This window comes from Acipenser ruthenus, chromosome 1 (genome assembly GCF_902713425.1).
Source record: "Acipenser ruthenus chromosome 1, fAciRut3.2 maternal haplotype, whole genome shotgun sequence".
NCBI lineage: Eukaryota > Metazoa > Chordata > Actinopteri > Acipenseriformes > Acipenseridae > Acipenser > Acipenser ruthenus.
Window position 1 is genome coordinate 63,509,535 of NC_081189.1, and position 21,313 is coordinate 63,530,847.

Below are 21,313 nucleotides of genomic sequence, written 5' to 3' on the forward strand. Positions count from 1 at the left end.
AACTAAACCCTCGGGCACTGCTTGGGTTAATATTTGCAAAGGAAGTAACCACTGGGCATGAAAAGAGAACAGCTCATGCAGGGAATAGTTGTTTCTAGAGGGAAGTGTAGTACATTATGGAAAGGTGTTTATCAGGTTTACTATAAATAGGTGAGACAAACACTGTACAGGTAATTGCTAAATGTAAAAACATAGTTTTAATAGGCAGCAATCAAACACACACTTCAAACATGTAACAGTTCACACAATCACAAACGACATGAATATGATTCTTAGATACATGCTAGTACTAGCAAAGTAATTACAGGTTTTTTTTTGTTTACATTTTCGGACAAATGTTAGTAGTTTCCTTTTACTTCCTTTTAAATAATAATAAAAAAGGTTTGGAGTCTCACTCCAAATGCATTTTCTTCACTAACAAACTGATCTGAGATCAATTTCCTCATACAACTATTCTTCACACAATATATGCCACACAGAACTGAAAGCATCTGCTGAGTTTTTTTCCCCCAGCACAACAATGCATATTTCATTGAATTAGAGCAGCCTGATGGGCAGGTCACAAAAACCTGATAATTTTTGTAATGCCACAACTTCTGTTAACTTTTCACTTTTTCTCCATAGCAAATAATGTGTTTATCTAGTTTGCTGTGAATGGTCTGCCATCAAAGATTTTATGCAATAGCATAAATACGTACTGTATGGAACCTATGCCATTCTGTATTGCAGCAGGAAGGGCACTGAATAAAATAAAAAAATACTAGGTTTACATGAATGGTTGAGTTGCTTTGGGTTCTATCTATAAAATGAATAATTAAAAAAATAATACAGTAAAAATGACCTTTTCCTCCTTATTAATGTACGTGACAACCAGAAATTGGGCTGCAGGGGATTGTATAGGGGGCTAGGGGTGTGGGTGCAAAGGAACCACCCATTTAAAAAATGGGATGTTCAACAATCTACATCAACATCTGTGCAGGGCACTTAATTCCTAACGCAGCAGCACTAATTAAAGGAGTTAGATTGTGGAGCTTACCACTTTATATAGGGCTATTTTAAATGTGCCCTATAGGGATAGCGCAGCCACTATAATTCTTCGAGTCCAACTGTTTTGTTTTATATAGAACATGAATTTTGAAGTGAAGCAGTTTCTAAGGAGGAAAGCGTTTTAGTGACAGACCCCCCTTTCATGTAAACATAGTTGACTGTACTCGTCTTACCGTGGAGAGTTAAATCCACTGTCTACCGTAATGCTGCTGCTGTCCATGCTGTCTAGACGGGCAGAATGTGCAGACTTTTGGCTGTTATTGTTGTCACTTTCCTTTGGGCTTAAAAGGGTGAGGTTCTTCTCAAACTTCCGCTGTAAATCTCTCTCTTTTTCTCGCTCAAGTAACCACTGCATTGTCCCGCCATCCTCCCTGGTCTTCTCCTCCTCTGTGTTTTTGTGTGTCGCCTCATCTGAGTCATCATCGTCCGACACGTTGTAATAGTCAAAATTGGCTTCCTGGCCCCCAGGTGGCTGCTTGGGTTCCTGTGGTGCTGAGGTGCTGGGTGAAACAGAGAGCTGACTAGGCTGCTCAAAGTGTTCACAGTTGTTGAGAACCTCTGCTGATTTCATGAGCTTGGATTTCCGCAATGTACCAGATTTCTGGTAGCTGCTTTCTACAAAACCGACACTCAATACATTGTGGGGAGGTTTGAACAAAGTGTCCTTGCTAAAAATCTCTTTCCTTTTGTCACTGGTGGTAGGATCAGCATTGTGTTGGTGTATCAAACGGCCATTTGGTATTGGTTCTGGCATCGGGCTGGGCACCGGTAAACTGATGCCGTTTTGTCCCTTTGTAGTAGTGACATCTTGGAACTCACAAGAGTCTCTGGGGGGGATGGGGGTCTGACGGTCAATTGGATAAACTTTTTTGACTCCATCTGACAAGGTCAAGGTGTCATGGTCATGTTTCCTTAAAGGAGAGGGAGCGGTGAGGACAGTTTCATTTGATGTATTGCACTGAAAGGAATTGTCTGCTGCTGGCTTTGGGGAGCAAGGTTTGAGCTTGCTGTTGGCCGGTAAACTGTCTCTGGTTTTGCTGTGTTCCAGCGGACTATAGACGGCAGGGTCTTCCATGTTCCCCTTAACTATATCAGGCACACATGCCTCAGCATTAATGTTAACAGCAGAAAGCAAAATTCTTTGATAGTGGTGAGCCTGGGAAGGTCTCAATGTGCCATCATCAACATGGTAATGATCCTGTCCCCGGTCATCTGGGCTGCAGCCTTCTAGGTCCTCTGCTGTGTCTACAGAAGCAGCCCCAAGCGGGCCCTTGGAGTTGTCCATCGAGCGCGACCTTTCCTTGGCTTTGCCAGACCTTTCATTCCGAGACTTTCTGTCCTGGGTGTGACTGTGGCTGCGATGGACCTTGGAGTGCGAGGTTCCCCTGGATGGTTCAGGGAAGGGCATTTCAGTCCTCCTTTTTGCAAGCTCTCCTGACACATCCCATTCAGGTGTGACTGGGAAGTGAGACTCAACAATATTGGGGTTGCTGTGCACAATAACATTCTCCCTGTTACGCTCCACTGAAAAACATCCTTCACGCGGGGACCTGACGAGGGAGGAGCTGTAAAATTCATAATCCCGTTCACCTGCTAGGTCCCAATGAGAGCCCTCTGAGGGATCTCCTTTGGATGCCCGGGTTTTACTGTGTGACCGGGATTTACCGTGGGCTTTCCGGTGGCCCCGGCTTCTCTTGCTTCTGCCGCTATGCTGAGCTGAGGATCCTGCTTTGCTTCTCTGCGCCTTCTCCTCCTCCAGTCTCTTCATCAGCGCTGTGTGCCTCATGACATTCTCCACAGTTAGGTCTGGGTTGATGCGACGGATGATCTCCATCTCCACATCCCTGGGAACTGTGGTAGGTGTATCCTCGTCTCTCAGGGGCCACTCCTCTGGGGGGAACTGCGCCGAAAAGGTGGCCAGGTGTTTCGTCTTGTCTTTTTTGAAACTCATCCTGAACAACTTTAGACCAAACTTCTTGGACTGCTTCTCCCCGCTGCTGCCGCCTTCCTTGTGTTTTCTCAGAGTGTCAGTCTTATACGAGAAGTTCATCGTGCTCTTGCTCTTTTCCGTAGCAGGTGGTTGATACACGGATGGGGGGCAGTAAGAGTCTTTGCAGTCCTTGGGGGACTTTCTCTGGAGGGTGGAGGCATGCATACTGTTCATGTCGTCCCGGTAACAGTTGTAGGAGTCGCAGAGGTTTTTGTGGTGGACCCGCTCCCTCACACAGCCTGAGGTGGATGGTGTAACGGTTCCAGATTGGGGAGAGGTACATTGTTGCGGTCGGTCAGGTATCCGCTCGTCCAAATGGTACCATTTACTATTGGTTCTTATAAGAGAAGGCGTTATAAAATAAGTCTGTGGAGTAACAATGAAGTAACCTTCTGGAGTCGGGTAAATCTTTCTTTCCCTGACTAGCATGTTCAGCGTATGTCGTAGAATTTCTGGGCTGGGCGTGGGTACACCTGAAACAAAGGGCAAAGTTGTTAGTCTAGTAATAATACAGTACAATACAGTAAATTTTAAATACCACCTTTGTACAAGTAACACAAGTCATTCATTAGCAATAACGATAAAAAAAATATATAATCCTAAAGTACTGAATAGCTTACTAGTATATATATTGATATAAAATGTGCCAACTTCTTTACAAGAATAAATGTAGCAGTGAACTTGTACTTTAACATATATCACAAACTGCAAAATGCCTGGACTTGGTAGCGAAATATGTGATTTGTGTTGTGACTATACTAACTGTTGGATAGTAGGCCATTAAAAAAAACAAGAGCAAAAATGTACAAATTAATTGCATGTCTAGTTTTACAGCCAAGATAAATAATGAAAATAGAACTGAGAAGTGATGGGATACAAGTATTTTTTTCTGTTATGTCAATGCTTTCGAGACAATATGTACCACACTATTTATAACATACAAATGTGAGCAGTAGTACAATTATGTACCTGAATTGACGGTTTGTAAAAATCTGTTCTGCGAACATAACGTTTTAATAAGCCACCGATACCGGCTTCCAGTTGATGTTTAGGAGCAGGGTTGGTTCAGATGTCTGTCAGTTGACTTTTAGTACATACTTAATTTTTTTGTGGCAATTCAGGATATGTGATAGATGCCTTTATTTTATCAAGGGATCGGGTGGGATTCATAAAGCCAGGCCACTCAGTGAGATTAACTTTGTTTAATTCAATTTAGAATATATCAAATTCTCTTTTGGCAGCTTAGTGTAATTAAGAATCCTGAACAGTCATGTTGTAGGGAATGAACAGACTCACTGCTACTACCATTCTTATAGATTTTGCCTCAGACCAATTCAAACCCCCCCTTAAACATTCCATTGTCCACTCTTGCCCAAACAAGCATGGGTGTAGTATTACTTGCCATTACATCATAATGTCCTACTAGCTATACAAGCATGATGCAACGCTGAAAATTAGACAGCGGCTTTTAGCAGACTGCTGTGGTAACTGTACGTATTATGTGTGAAGAGCAGTCTCAAAAGCGATGAACCAACTCTGATGTAGATTTTGATCACCCCAAACTTCCCTGGAGGAATTAGAGACCAAAATCATTGAGTAATGCTATGGCCCCCCAGAACAATGTGAACTTCTTAAAATGGCCATGGAGCTCTACATCCTATTAACAATGTTATGGCAGGTGCTCCTATTTTTTTTATTGTCCAACCTATTATTGTATAACTTGCTGATTAATGTAAGCACTTTGATCCTGCTCAAAATGTGTAGTTTTATCTTTATTATGACATATCCAAATTGAATGCACTTACTACATCGCTGTACCTAGCATGTGAAGATAGTGAAGTCACTGTAGTGTATAATAACCATTAGCATAGAATATGTGTTAATAGATGCAATAGATCTGCCATTTGCGGATTTTGCTGGTACTAATTTGACGAGTATACCGTTTTCAGAAAAATAAAAACACATTCAGAGTTTTCTATAATGTATACACAGATTAGGCTTAATAGAGAATTACCATGGGACTAGTCAGAAATTATGACAATAAGCAGAGTTGTCTCGTTCACTATCAACCTGGCAAAATAAGTATTTCTGGTAAAATAGTAAAAATAAATAAATAAATTCACTTTTTTATTATTGTTTGGTGTGCATATATTTAATTTCACTGATTCTTGAGAGTTTGGACAAAACATGCTTGGCAAATTTAAGTATCAATTATTCTTACAAGAATAATACTTGCTGCAGATAATTGTATTTAAGTTATAAATTGAAGTGTGCTCAACACAGTAATTAATGAATATTTACTGCTATATACACACACACACACACACACACACATATATAAACACACACACAGCTGTGCAAGTCTTTTTTGCATGTTTCTACTCTTTGCATTTGGCACGTCTCAGTCGCGCATTGTTTCTGACCCTGCCATGCCTTACATCAATTTAAAGGATTTTTAATGGCATTTCTATTGATATATATATATATATATATATATATATATATATATATATATATATATATATATATATATATATATATATATATATATCCAAAAACGTTTAAATTTTTTATGCTTCTCGTGCCCCACCTTGGATTGCTTCGCTCCCCCCCCCCCCCTAGGGGGCGTGCCTCCTCTGTTGAGAACCACTGGGTAAATATGATGTACTAGCCACCACAACACCTCACACCAGCTGCCCATGTATAGTTCACCCTGAGTTGCCATGATCACAAGTTCTTGAAGACCCTAATGAACGTGAACTAAATACAGCTAAACGACAAGCCTGGCCTCCCCCCACCCAAACCAAGCAGCATCAACAACAGTCAAATCTGCACAACAGCAGAAAACACCAGTGGAGGTCCGGAGTAAACCGCTGATGCTCACAATATCAATACACATTGTAACTCCTGAATGTGTCGAAGACTTTTGCACAGCAGTGCATTTATTTTTTACACTAGTTTGTCTCCACCAGAAAACCCCATTGTCCGGGTTAAAAACGGTATAATTAAGTGTTAAATACTTTATTACCATAGTTTTAAAAAAAGGAATAAATATAGCTGTTTTTAAAGGAAAACAACAACCATTTATCATTAGTATATCTTCAGTTTTACTAGATATTTTTTGCAACTTTCAAAAAATAACCTCATAACTAGGATCTGTGTCAACTCCATCAGATTAAAAAAAAAAAAATCTGTTTAAGATCAGACATAAATAGAGATAGATATGTTCCAAGGGTCCTTTCTGCACTTCCTGTGTTTTCTTTATACGACAGGACAGCACATGACCTTTTAAGTATTTTATTTATCTTTAAAAATAAACCATTTTTTTGTCAACATTGTCACAACCATAATATGTCAACATCTTTTCTACTAAAACATGATTTAAGATAAAAAATATATCATTTTATTTGCACTTTGTGTTACCTTGAAACTTTGATCAAACAAGATGGCTGCTTTGTCTGGTACTTTGATAAGATGTACAAATGTTTTATTTTGTCTACTCCGTAAGACATCAACTCCATCAGATTCCCAATGTACAAATGGCCTGACGGAGTTGGCATCTATATTTACTGAATTGATAAACACTTCCTGTAATCTATCCTTAATTTTAGTCATTTATTTACTTTAGCAGGTACAATACTGGAAATATACACTATTTAAATTATTTCAGTGAAATAACCCCTTTTTTGCAAATCTCTTATTTTTGTAATATTTGTATCTGGACCATCTCAAACCTGCACACAGAATTCCTTATAGAAAACCCAACTGTAAGACTCAGTTGATCTTCATTCTGTGCTCTAAAGTCCTTTTATGTAACAGCACTCAAAACCACAGACCGCCACACATTTTTGTGTCCGTACCATGAAAATGCAGCTTTAATGATCGAGGACCTCAAATCATCTGGATCTGTGCAATCAACTAGACTAGAAGACAGCTTTCATTTAGCGTGTTGCTCTCCAGCAAGTGAAGCATATCATCTTCAAACATGTCAATGTTACTTAAACAAAGAGACTATTGAAGACCCAGAATGTGACATAACACAAGTGACATGGAAACAGTGGGAGAATTGAGGGAATGACACCAGAAAGTGTATCGGTTAAACTCATTAAAATGGTGACACACAAGGGAAGCCTTTCAAAACATATCAGGGGGTATGAGAATAGCCTGAAAAATGAAACACCACACTCTCAGTGTAAAGAATACAGAAATTTGGTGCAAGACTGCAATGAAGATACTGTAATGATACATGTTGACTTTTCAGAATCATGGCAATGTAAATATAAATCTGAGATTTAGGCTGCTCATTTTGGACAAAACCTGCCTCAATTAAACTTGCACACAGGGATGTATTACACAAAGAATGAAAAGTCAGGTTTTTGTACAGTGAATCCAAACGTCAGGATGCAGCATCAATCTGGATGTATATGGAACTGGTATTGAAAAGCATCTGCGGTAAACATCCAAATATTGAAAACGGTACATTTCTGGTCATATGGTCCAAGTAAGCAATATAAGAATAAGAACAATGTCTGTCTTCTTTCTCTTGTTCCACCTACATTGGGATTTACAACAGCCACTTGGAATTTGTTCCAACCCCAAAAAGGAAAGGGAGTGCCCAATATATTTGGAGGAACCGTGAAAAGGACAGCTGACAGCCTTGTTCTTAAGAAGAATGCTGTGCCAAGAGGTAAAGTCTTCTTTGAAAAGGTCTTGATCAGTCTGCGATCTATCCAACTCTACTATGTTAAGGAAAGTCCCATTGATACCTTTGATTGGCTTCTGCCTTCAAATCTTAAAACTTTGCCATCAACCAAGAAAGTTCACCAAGTTGTTCCTGATGGAAATCTGTTACACCGCAGAATACTGTCATGTTTCTGCCACAAGCAATTTCTCTGCCATTGTTTCAATCCAGGTTGCACAAGTTTGCAAGCATACTCAGAGGACATCAGAATTAAACCAAGTGCTGGCACTCATTTATGTCAATCACTGGTGATTAACTAAAGTCATCATGGTAGATGTTGAACATCAAGACCTGAAAGTGGAATTTCTACACCCCCATGGCCCACATCTTACCTTTCAGCAAAGGAAAGGTAGAAGATGTTGTTTCTGTCCTCTCATAGACGTGCTTGTTGACTGGAAATGCCTCTCCTATTCTTGCAAGCAGCTTAAGAGAGATATATAGCATATCTACAGAAGTAATTGATTTTATAGAAGATGAACATCTTAATAGACTGCTACCTAGCTCTTAAATTTCACATTTTATACATTGTGTCTGCCACGTTCCTGGTCGAGCGTGCTTGTCACGTCAGGAACTTTCTCATGATCAGCACGGATAGTAACTACACAGAACCAAGGTTATCGATTTGAAACAGGACAGTACCTGTACTTTCATTACAAATTTTGTTTTCACAGGTATTATCGTGATCTTGTTCACAATGAAAATAATATCACACACAAACAAACAAAACAACACCTATCTCCCTTCAGAGAGCTTACTTCACTGTATGCAGCTTCCCTCTCTCATCCACTGGGTACCTAAGCTACTTACAAGTTTTTTAATCTTTTTTACCAATACTCTGTCTATTTTTCCAACTCGCAAGATTTTTTTATTTTTCCAACTCGCAAGAGTATTTTACCAATACTCTGTCTATCTTTCACCCTCCAAGTCTAACCGCCAACACCATGAGCCTCCCCCAGACAGACCCCGAACAAAATAATTAGTTTCCTTTTACTGTCAACCAGCACAGCCACTTACAAAACTAACACCTGTTAATCACTTGCAGCTGTGCTGGTTTACCTTAATTGAATCCCTAGCGCTCCTGGCACTTGTAGTTTTACCTGGCGGCAGCCATTTTTGTATGCCCTATTAACTACAACTCCTGCATGGTCCCTTGGGAGATGCAGTCTTTTGACGTTCAGTCCGGCACTTTCCAGTGCCCTGTTCTTTTATACCATAGTATGCTGGGACCCACATATTTACCGTTTGTGACCAGACCACGTCTATGGTCACAACACCTGGAACATGGCTTTGAGAGGTTTGTCCAGTTTTTGAGCTGTCATGTTTTTTTTTCCTCGTCTTTTGAGTTGTACAAGCCAGCAGAGACCAACACACTGATCTAGATCCATTGATGGATTTTTTTTTTCTCTGGAATTTTTGGGATACACCAAAGTTGATGCCTAGTTTAGCATTTTTCAAAAATGTATTCTTTTCTCTGTAGAAACAATAACTTTACTCTTCTTCCAAAACTAAAGCTTACCTTATTAAATATAAAGAAGTTTCTGAATCATAGTTGTGACCTTATGGAAGAAGAAATAACACTATTTGTAATGTCTGATTTTCTGTTTTCTTCATCTCATTTTTATAATCTTTATCTAAACTTTCTGAATAAACTACTGTTTTAAGTTTTAATGAGAAAGTCTTTGTGTTCCTGCATAGTCACCTCCATCAGACATTGTGTCAACTCCGTCAAGTACATGTCAACACAGTCATACTGATATTAAGCAGATTTTTAGACAAAATAGTTTTAAAATGTTCATTAAAATTCTGATGAACTGTTAAAATGGTTCTTTTTTTATATGTATTTTTCTGATATGATATAAAAAATAAAAAAAATAAAAAATATATTTATATCTTAAAGATAGAGTTTTGGATTCCATAAAAATTCAATACTGGGTGTATTTCGTATACATTTCTACAAGAAATATCCCACTTTTTTCCAGCTAAAAAAAGAAAAAAGCCCTCAAACTAACTGATTTAAATAAATAATAAAATGGCATGCTTTTTATATTGTCTGAAGGAGTTGACAAAATCTCTGTTATCAATTACATTAACCTTTTTTTATGAAAAAATACCATGGTCAGTTGGTTGAACTTTTACATAAATTATTAATTCATACTATTGTCTACTTAAAAAGCATGATCAAATTTGATAAATCTAAACTTGTTTTTAAGAAAAAAAACAAATCCCATTTTGTCCCTACTTTCAAGAATCACTGATTTATTACCATAAATCAGCACAAAACTATGTAAGCAAGAACCGGACTAAACCATGAGTTGATCTCGAGTCCGATTCTCCAGTACGGTATTAAACGCTACGTTATGTGGGCGCTAACTGTATACAGCACCTTTAAGCCTGTTTAAAGTGAACTAATACGGTTTAAAGGCATAGTGTGGACAGGGCCTTATATGCAACTTCAAAACCAGGATATGATTTGATGCAAAGAATGCTTATGATCTTTTCATAACAAAAAATAATAGCCTATAAGTATCCATTGCATTTTTGCAAACGATTTCTGAATGTTCAATTTCAAAGTAAATGGACGCACGACTAAAATACCATTGTTATTTTTCACAATCTAAATAGCGTATAGCACAGTTTTGCCATCCAAAGGAATATCACTGCGCTTACAAGCATCAGACATATCAGAGGTGCAAATAGTTTTGAAAATTGGTGCTACATTTTTTAAAGTTTATCACCAGACAGTCTACTGATGCAAAATGATCAAACCCAATGTTTTGTGGATGATTGTGGGTCATGTGCAGGAGCGCCCCCCTAAATATTTCACGTTACACAAAACTGAACCACACCAACATCCCATCTCATGCTGATAAGGACTCTGCATCACCACGCTGTGTTTCAGCCTATCAGAGTGCTGCATTTTTGTTCTTAAACTAGGGGGAAAACTAGCTCACAAATCATTTATGCTGGTTCTGTTCTAATCATTTTACTCTCACAATCACTACAACTAATCATTACTCATCCCCTAAGCATGGCATAAACATAAACTGACAAACCAGGCAGCTAAAAAAAAAATAATACATCAATAATAATAATAATAATAATAATAATAATAATAATAATACGCCTGTAATCGTATCAAGGGCTTCTGGTGGCAAGATTAATGACTAGACTGAAGGTACGATTACATGTTTTTTATTGTACACTTTGGTATACTTATTTGTTATAATTAGTTGTAGCTGTTTACAATAGGTTAAAAAAGTAGAACATGCTGTATGACCATTTCCCCAATTTGTTTTTAATGCTTTTGTTTTGTCCCTAAACTTTCTTTTGTTTTTGTGAAGTGCGTTTGGTTACTCTGGTAAATTGAACTTTCATATTTGTGTCGCGTTAAATACCTGTCTGTTCTTCCCACCACGGAGGGTGTGCGGATCAAATTGACAGGATACATTTGGCCAGTAATACTGTCGAGTTGCTGTAACGGTATTTGATGGATTTTCCTGTTTTCACCATTTTCTTCTAGGTACGCGTTTATATCGCATCTTTTTTTCTTGTGGCAGCATTTTCCAGATTTTCAACAAACACGTCTCTACTTCGCCAGTAATATTTTGAAAACTGGTCATCATTTTCAGTTAAGATGCCCACGCGACCTATACATAATAAACCTTATACTAACAGTACAATTCTAGATGCTTAAAATGTATTTTTCGCTTCAACCGATTGCACGAAATTACATGCAAGTCAAGACATTTTGCAAACCAAAGGTATGCACAGTGCATAACGTGCGTACGGCTGCGGACACTAATGGTCATTTGAGTAGTCCAGACCCAATTGTTGCTAAGAATAAAATAATAATTAAACATGTCTATTGGTGCCAGAATTTAATGTTGCTGGTGCTATATGAGGTTCCTTGGTGCTAGAATCTAGAGCCATAGCGCTAAATTTGCACCTCTGCACATGTATCCCTGTTTAAAACGGAAAATGTAGGAAGAGTAAGGCAGATACACAGCCGGAAGTATGACGTAATCCTCATAGTGTGTTTTTTTTATTTTTCCGTCTAAGTCATTCTGAAGAATATCACCAATATTCAGTGAATAACAATATCAAAAGAACTGATATTATGTTGAAAAATATAATTCAGCAATACGTTTAGCACAGGAGTCAACAATGGTAAGTAGTGTGTTTGTTGTAAACACTAAAGGGTGCCCTGTAACAGTTTAAGACTCACTTCATTTAACTTCCATTACTAAGAATGCTGTGTACTTATCTGCAGGTAACATTTTTTTTTTACCCAGGCATTTAGGATTACATCAAGTAACAAATAGCTCCTCTGCCCATTTAAAACACGTACATTCCTGATAGAATTCAAATAAAAATACACAGCTGAAATACATTACAATTTAACATCAGTATCAACCAAAGCTGTATTGCATCAGCCATTCAAATTGACTGTCAGTGAAGCACATCCATGCTTTTTTTGCTACATGACAGTTCATGAAAATCCCTCTCCACCAGTCCCCCTGCCACAGACAGGCTTCTCCTGCTGGAACAAGAAAAACCCAGACTGTGCTAGTCCTGGTTAAGCATCCTGGTTGGTTAAATGTTACTTGCCATTACATCATACTGTTGTAGTTGCCATGCCCATATGATGCCAGTCTACAATTTGTACTGCACTTAACAACATGATGTTTTATTTTCACCAGTAGTTTACATATTACTTTTATACACATGCTGAAATATTACACATTTCATCATGTAGATTTGCCATAAGACCACACCTGTTATTAAAATCAATATGATAAAGCATTTTAAGTTAAGTTAAGGTTGGTATTGTCCTGGAGAAAACACAAGGCACCAGTTTTTTTGTGAGCATGGCGCCAGAGTGGGGTTCTACATTTACTGATCAATGTTCATGGTTGTTCTTTTTAGTATCACTGTCTTGGGTAATGTTGTATATTGCGTGGCATTAATTAATATTAAATAGATGTGCAATTGCATATTAAATTAATGTTAAATTAATATCTAATAAATATGCAATAGCTGGTTTCTTGCTAAATGTTACCCAAAATGTAATTGCATATCACGTCCATTTATATTACGTTTTGTTACCCTTGAAAAAATGTAATCATTTCCCATTGTTTACATGTCCGTATTGAAAATACAGTTAATCTGACTTAAATATTAATAGAAAGTAACATGGAATAATTGAATGTAAATTTAACATCAATTATAATATCTATTAAATATTAATTTAACATTAATTTAATATGCAATTGCATATCTATTTAATATTAATTATGCCACACAATATAAAGCATTACCCTGTTTTGTTAAAATCTGATATTAGAATGTTCTATTCCTAATTAAATTTGTATTTTAATCAATATCATTAATGTTTAATAGAAAGAAATAAAAAATACACACACTCTTGATTTTCAATACAAATTGATTATAATCATTATTTATTTCACTTTCCATGCTTTCAGAGTATTACGGTATACTGTGTTACCCCACAGGCAAATTAAATTACCAGTGTACCATTTGGGTTTAAAAATATAGTTATCATTTTCTCCCACAATAAACTGTAAAAACAAACCATAGATATTTCCATATAAAAAATATATATGATTATGACAACTGGCAACATTTTTAACATATAATAATTTGTTTATCCACAAGATTATATAAATTAGAGACTTAACAAAAACATGACAACAGCGCTTGCTGACTAAAAAAACACCCTGTTGCGAGGTATTACAATTTATTGAACAACATACTTAATTAGAAAAATATCTGTTAAAAAATTGAAAGAATTGCATGTCCACATAGACAGGTTATGATGTATAATATAAAAAGCTTTGGACCCAGGCCTGGAGATCTTCTGCAACACCCTGACTGAACTAACAAGGATCACCCAGGACATAAACACGCCAGCTATCAGTATAGGGTCGCAATGTGCACAGGAAGCTGAGCGGACATGCTTACTAGGACAGGACAGCTGGGTTTCTAATAAAACATGCAGGCGCATCACTCACTCCAAGAAAGGCTTTACTGATGTATAACTCTTGTACTCTGTTTCATTGTTTAATGTAACTTATTAATATTTGATGCATTACACGAATATCCTCTTGGATTTTAAATGTAGAGCTACTGATTTTCCATTCTGGGGAATAGCAAATTCCGTTTTTCAAAAATGACCAATTCCTTTTTTCCCATTTTTTTAACAATGTATTGATATTTAAACATGGAATTTGAGCATAAATATAATGTGATAGTTAAAGTTAGTACATTTAGAAATATTACCACCATTGTTTTTTATTTTATTAAAGCCAAGATTTCCAATCAGACTCTTGTTGCTGTAATAGTAAGTAAAGCACCTGAAGACACTTACATGTCATAATGTTTATAAACATCACTTGGCTCATTGCTGGCATTAAAATAAGCAGGAATACTTAATAATATTACAACAGTTCAGAAAACAAATGTCCAGCTCTACTCCTATGTATAGTACCTATTTACACTAGGCATGTGGACTTACTCATTGCTACACAAGTTAATTGCTGTGTATCACTCGATTGTAATTTAAATAGTTCTGCCTTGTTATTTGCGAAATTTAACAAGATGGTGTCTCCAGACAGAATAGCCCTGAATATCAAAGTTTTTCTGACCGTCAAGGAGGGCTTTTGTGGCCAGGTTTTAACTTTCCGACTGTTTTTCTCGTTCAAAACAAAAATAAAATGTCCAGGAAGGATGAGAACAGTTACAAAACCCCAGTTCCGACAGTATGAGGAATGTTATGCAAATTAAGTGGGTATCTAATTAACATACCTCCCGTGCAAAAATCGAAAGTGTTGATGTGGTTGGAGTGAGGTTTTTTCCGTCTAAAATGGTTCCGCCTTTTTCAAAGAGTCCTAATGAAGATGGGAACCTATTTCAAACAGGCTCCATCTAAAATAAAAAGGCTCTGATGTGAGTGTAGTTACTCTAACTACTATGGTGATAGAGCCCAAAGTGCTGCTAGAGATTGCTGTGATTTTAGAGGATAACAGGGATAATGTAGCTGCTATGCCAAAAAGAAAAAAAACAAAAATTAATGAATACATAAATTAATTAATAAACAAATATATAAATATATTTCTATATATTTATTTATTTCTATATTTATTTATGTATTAATTTATTTATTTTTCATTTTGAAAAATGAGCTCTCTAACTTAAATGCTCTCTTTGTCCTGATGTACTTGCTTTATTATTATTTTCTATTAAATGTATTGTTAGGTTACGGATGTAACCCTGGTTCCCTGAAAGAGAAGACGACTACCAACAATACTTTTGGGATATGCCTGCCACAGGTCAGGTATTCACTGAGCATGTTATGTTAGAGCTGCCGACAGCCCCCTCCGGAGAGTGACGTCCTTGGTCTCGCCTCCCGAGGGAACAAATAGTCACTCCACGGAGCTCACTTCCTCTTTTGCATCAAACCCGCAGAGGCAACCGTTGCGACCTCGTAGGTTGGTGGTCGCCTTCTCTTTCAGGGAACCAGGGTTACATCCGTAACCTAATGTTCCCTTTCAATTTGAAGACGACTACCAACAATACTTTTGGGAAAAGAATACCAAAGCCATCACGAGGGAGCATGAGCGGAGACAGCAGATGAGGGACGTTTCAAGACCACAGATCCATGGTTAGCAGTACAAGCGTGCAACTTCAAGGACCCTTGTGCCTAATGAAGGCATAGAGGGATATACCACATTAAGTCGGTATCCTGGTGAAAGTATGTGGGGTAGCTCAGCTAGCTGCAGTACATATGTCGGGCCCATGTAGCCACTCCTCTGGTAGAGTGTGCGGCCACCTGCCCAGGTGGGGGTAGGCCAGCATTAGTATATGCAGTATGCCAACCAGGTAAGCCATAAGAAGCCTGCCGTGTCCTACTGGAGGGGCTCACACCAGGGCCGCAATGGTCGAGTCCACTGGTGGGAATTCTGCCAAACCCAGCGCCCCCACACCTTCTAAAGATGCCAGCAGGGTTGCTTGTTTCACCACAGTCGGCGCCAAGGCCAGGTGGTTCCAAAAGGACCATACCTCTTCCAGGGAAAAGACTTAGAGCAGCTGCAAAAACAAGGCGCTGGAGCCTAAGCGCAGGGAATGCTCTGCGAGGGTCGCTGGGATAGATGGAGGATGGAGGAGACCAGGGCTCCCAGCGCCACGGACGGTTCAGTCGAGCTAGCTGGAGAAGATGCACCGATGAACCTGGCGAGTCTACTGCGTAGGACCCGAGGCTAGAATGCCACACAGAAAGTTGAATCTCCCAAGGCAGAGGAGGCGTGCTGCATGCCCAGGCACCGGACGCAGAGGAGGTGCTTGTCCACTGGAGGAAGCTTCCCTCCGCAGGACGTGCAAGCATGAAACTTAGGCATGCTTGTCGTCAAGATCACACCACGTGCACGAGGTGTCAAGCACCGAGGCACGAGTGACTGAAAACACTGGAGCGCTCGGGCACAAAGGATGCCAGAGCACCGAGGTCACTGAGTGCAGCAAGGCTATGAGACCCAGAGGGCGTAGAAGCACCGAGGGGCAACAACCCCTGATGGTGTCTAAACTCTGGAGCGGCGAGGCACCGAGGGTGCCGAAGCACCGAAAGCACCATGTGCATCAAGGCTCTGAGGCCCCGAGGGTGCCGAGGCACAGAGGGCACGCAACACCGGGGCACAAGGTCCCGTGGGTGCCGAAGCACCGGGGGCACCTAACACCTGAGTATTGAAGTACTGGGGCGGAAAAGCACAGAGGGCACTGAAGCACTGAGGCTCTGAGGAAGCTGAGCAAAGCGGACACCGAGCACCGAGGGCGCAACCACAGAGGGTACTGAGGACAGGTGCCTAGCCTTAACTGCGTGCAGTCACACAACTCAGGGTAGTATGTAGCATACGCCAGGGTGGATACACAGGCTCGAGTGGCTGCGGTTAGGCAACAGGAGAGCAGTACAGAGAGAAGCACACAGTGCTGCACCGGGGCGCAGCGTGGGTGATAGCCTGGCCTGGACCGCGTGCAGTCACACTATCGGGGCAGCATGCAGCGTACACCGGAGTAGAGCACAGGCGCAAAGAGGTGTGGTAGGCGTGGGCTGAACTGCTAAGAAAAAAAGGTACTGTTTTTTTTTTGAAGGCCCAACGCACCGAGTGGGCGGGCCGAGGCAGCCGGTGAAGTCTACTCAGCAGCGGGGCAAGGTAGAACCAGGCCCTGGTGGAGAAAGCACACATTGTCTAGTTGTTATTATTATTTTTTTTTAAACTGGAAGAACAGTAGAAGAAAACACACACACACACACACACGCAAAGCTGTGAGGGTAGAACAGTCACCACATCAGGCAGGTAGACTGCGAAAAAGAGTAGTTTTTGTAGTATTTTTTTTAGGCCAAGCACACCGAGAGCTGGGCCCCGGTGGAGGAAATGACACGTTTCTCTCTTTTTTTTTTAGCTGCAAGTAGCAGGAGAAATACAAACACAACAGCAGATGCAGCGGAGTTAGAAAGCAGTCTGCGACGCAAAGCTATGCACAGTTAACATTAACAAAGCACAGTTGTGCAACGATTGTAGCTTAGTTCACAGAAGCTGAGTTACTGATTCCAGGGAAGTGGCAAGCTGATTTCCAGCAATATTTTCTTAAAAATAAAGCAGGGGAACTCCAGTAAACTCGAGTGACAGCTCTTTCATACAGACTCAGTCACAGCAAATGGACAGGTTAGTACCTTACCTTACCGCGGTGAGAAGCAAAAGAGGAAGTGAGCTCCATGGACCGAGGACGTCACTCCCCGTAGGGGCCTATCGGCAGCTCTGACATAAAATGCTCAGTGAAGTTTCGGATATTCTGGGCCATTGTCTTTATGAAACAAACAGTGTGTAGTGTAGTGTAGTGTAGTGACTACATCCTTTACACAGAAAAATAGCTTTGAGCTTGTTTCTTCATCGTCAGATAATATAATTTATTTAAGAAATAGTCAGTTTAACATTGCAAATTATAGCTTTATTAAATGCAGTGGAAATCAATAAACTAAATAATAATGAAATAGGCAATTAATTTAGCTTACTTACTTTGGGAAAGCCCCACCTTGAGTGCAGTACCTTGGGTCTAAGTTTTTCAGCATAGAAGAATGCAGTGCTTTGCCATTTTTTGTTGCCATCTTTTTTAACATGCATTGTGTGTGCTGTGCTCTATAATAGTACTATTATAATGGTACTATTATAATGCAGTATTCTACAGTAAATATTACAATTGACAATAGTATTTTGTTTTATAAAGACAACCCAACTTTTTTCAATAATGGTAACTATAATTGCTAATTCATTTTAAAATGTTTTGTGAGGGTTACTGCAGTTAATACCACAGTAAAGTGTTCATTATACTACATACAACTTACTGCAGTACTGTATTGTAGTAAAGTGCTTATATACTACAGTACAAATTCGTATTACATTTTTAAGTGAATTAAGACCCGTACCTGGAAAACAGGTTGCTAGGTGCTCCATCAGTGCCTCTTGTGTGACCGGTTTCCTTGCAGAGTTCATTGCAGAGACTGCCAAGCAAAGGATCTCCCCCAGTGGGATAAACTGTGACTGGCTGATCGGAGACATACTGATGGGTGACACATCACCTGCAGGGAAGCAAAGATATTTCTGTGTAAACGATAGCTGTTTAGGTGCCTGTCACACAAACTTGCCATTCTTAGCTGCTTCAGTCATTTGTGGTTTACAGCTTGTCTCATGCACTCAAGGGTCAAAAAGGAAAACAAAGGGGCTCCTGAGTGGCGCATCCAGTAAAGGCACTCCAACGTGCAGGATGCGCTGTATAGTCTGGACATCGTGAGTTCGAGTCCAGGCTATTCCACAGACGACCGTGGACGGGAGCTCCCAGGAGGCGGCGCACAATTGGCCGAGCGTCGCCCTGGGGGAGGGAGGGTTAGGTCGGCCAGGGTGTCCTCGGCTCACCGCGCACCAGCGACCCCTGCAGTCTGGCCTGGCGCCTGCGGGCTTGCCTATAAGCTGCCAGAGAGCTGCGTTGTCCTACGACGCTGTAGCTCTTGGTGCATGGTGAGTCCGCAGTGTGAAAAAAAGCGGTCGGCTGACGGCACACGCTTCGGAGGACAGTGAGTGTTTGTCTTCGCCCTCCCGAGTCAGCGCAGGGGTGGTAGCGGTGAGCTGAGCTTAAAAAAAAAATAATTGGCTATTCTAAATTGGGAGAAAATAATAAAAATAATTGGCAAAAAAAAAAAAAAAAAAGAAAAACATACATCCTAATACAACAGAATTATACAATTACTGTATAGCAATAATATAGTTGTAAGTGAAAAGACATGTTGACATGAAATTCAGCCTTACAGAGGGAAGTAAAAGGTAGTATTCATAAGTTTTTGCATATTGTATGTATGTTTTGTTACAATACTTTCCAGTTTTGCAAGTGTTTACTGTAAACTTTCATAAGCAAAAACACAATTTTCTTTTTACATAATTTGTTTCGCTTCCCCTTAGCAACACTTGTGGATAACCTCCTGGCGCTGCAGGGAGTTGCAGGAATGCTAACTGTAATTCACAGATTGACAACAAGGCTTGCTCCAAAGAGGGAGGAAGCTTGAGTGCCACCAGTTGAAACTACTTTTATTGAATGTGAAGAAACTGGCACTTTCAAATGATGTGCACTGAGGGGTGTGTTACGGAATGTAGTGTGTTCAGCGAACATTTTTGCTGATTCAGAATGGAATTTCCTCTGTTATATGCATTGCATTTAAATTGCTTTGTTTAGCTCTTTGTGAACAAACAGAGAAGTTTGACACTCACAATTCTGCTGAGGGGTGCATGTGGTTACTAGACTTCTGTTGCAAAATTCAAAAGGCTAGCACACTGCCATGCATGCTTTTATTTATTTTATTTTTACCCTTTAGACCCATAATGAAAATACCTATGGTTGTTCCTTGAAAAATGTATAACAAAAACACCAGTTTGACAGAAAAAAGACAAACAATCCTCCTTTTTAATCTTTGCTTTGCTTCCTGAGTTATAACAGTGCTTGAAGATATATTAATGCAGGTAATAGCAGGAGAATATCCCAGAGTGAAGCACTGGCATGCAGGTTTGTGGGTGGAGCTTTCTACTTCATCTTGTTTAAATGTACCTTTGGGAAATAAAAACACGATAAAGTAGAAACCTCAGAAGGATAAACTATAGAAATGTAGTAAAGAGACACAAAGGAATTAAATTGAAGTATAAAATGTAACCGGATTGTGGGACCCTGTTTTTATACACCCTCTATATGCTTGTATTATGTAGAAGCACATCACATTCAACACCGTATTATGTGTCTACAGCCATGCAAAATCAAAGTTATAATTTAAGCACAGGCAAATGAAAATCGCAGCAGCATACAAAAAAAGTGCAGCTGTTTTTTTTTTTAAGACAGATGTGCAAATAGGGTCTTTATTAATTGTTAATGTTTTCTAAAGCATACCTAAGTGTCATATGCACAGATCAATTCACGCATCATGTCAAATTTGGTTTGGTCTAAATAGTGGTTGCAAAAAAGACCCTAAATAGCATGCTGTCAAACACTATGACCAACGTGCCCCTCAATGGAAGTCATTGATGTGTATCACTGTGAATTGAAACCCAAATACCTTGGTAAATAGATACACATTAGTGCAGAGCCCCTGTTCCACGGCACATAACTCCAGATTTACGTTGTCTATGTTCTGTTATTCTCCCTTAGGGCTCTCTTTTTGTACTCCACGGTATTATTTGAAGTATCCTGGCATATTGTATAAGACGGCAGCAGATCTTGAAGTTAAGCACATAGAGGGGGTTCCCAAACTGGGGTCCGTCACACATACAAAAATGTTCTTTTCCAAACGCTGCTGTTAGGTGCTTGGGTTTATTTCGAATGTAACATTGATGGTAGCTCGTGCCCACTCTAACAGTACCATTATACAACAAAAGGGGGTGATAGTAAAGAGAACAAAATAGGCAACTATATTAACACCTGACATATTGGTACTAACTGATTTAACTGACAGATGGTAATTGCAAGCCCTGGCAGTTATCAATGCAGAAACCCATTTTTGAGGGATAATTAAGAACAAATATCCAAGTAAGGAATTCTACATTGGTAGCAGATGGATATTTTATTAAATCTTGTACCTGTTTTTGAAGAGGGGGTGATTATCTATTCAGAGCTATATTGACCAATATATTTAGTAAACAAGTGGTCCGAGTGGTGTACCAGGGGCTAAAGCACCACAAACCAACAAGGATGGTCCAAAACCTTTTCCAGAACACTATAGGCTATACTTTTTCTCTCTGAAGCTTTCCATTTTTTACATGGTAGTGATTGTGTTTCTCCATGTTTAAACCCACCCCTTGGACTATGAGTAAGAGTCCCCTACTGGGCTGAGTTGTTAAGGCTCGCTGTCCTGCACTGTGGGGTATCGTAACAATGTGAATCAGGCACCTCCCACAACAGAGTGCTCAGCTTAAGATTGAGGTGCAGCATTCTGT

At 39.5% G+C, this 21,313-nt stretch overlaps 1 protein-coding gene across 4 annotated transcripts in view; it reads right to left on the minus strand.

The window, feature by feature from the left end:
- LOC117421433 (storkhead-box protein 2-like) overlaps positions 1-21,313 on the minus strand; it is a 101,699-nt gene that overhangs the window by 6,447 nt on the left and 73,939 nt on the right. For 3 of the 4 annotated variants that reach the window (XM_034035864.3, XM_034035865.3, XM_059027395.1), the window contains exons 2-3: positions 18,271-18,423; positions 1,221-3,510 (exon numbers count right to left, since the gene is read on the minus strand). In XM_034035864.3, the coding sequence (XP_033891755.3) occupies positions 1,221-3,510; positions 18,271-18,423 (2,443 nt within the window). Of the gene's footprint in view, positions 1-1,220; positions 3,511-11,173; positions 11,736-18,270; positions 18,424-21,313 lie in introns of those variants that run through there. The other variant, XM_059027399.1, reaches the window with a different exon arrangement.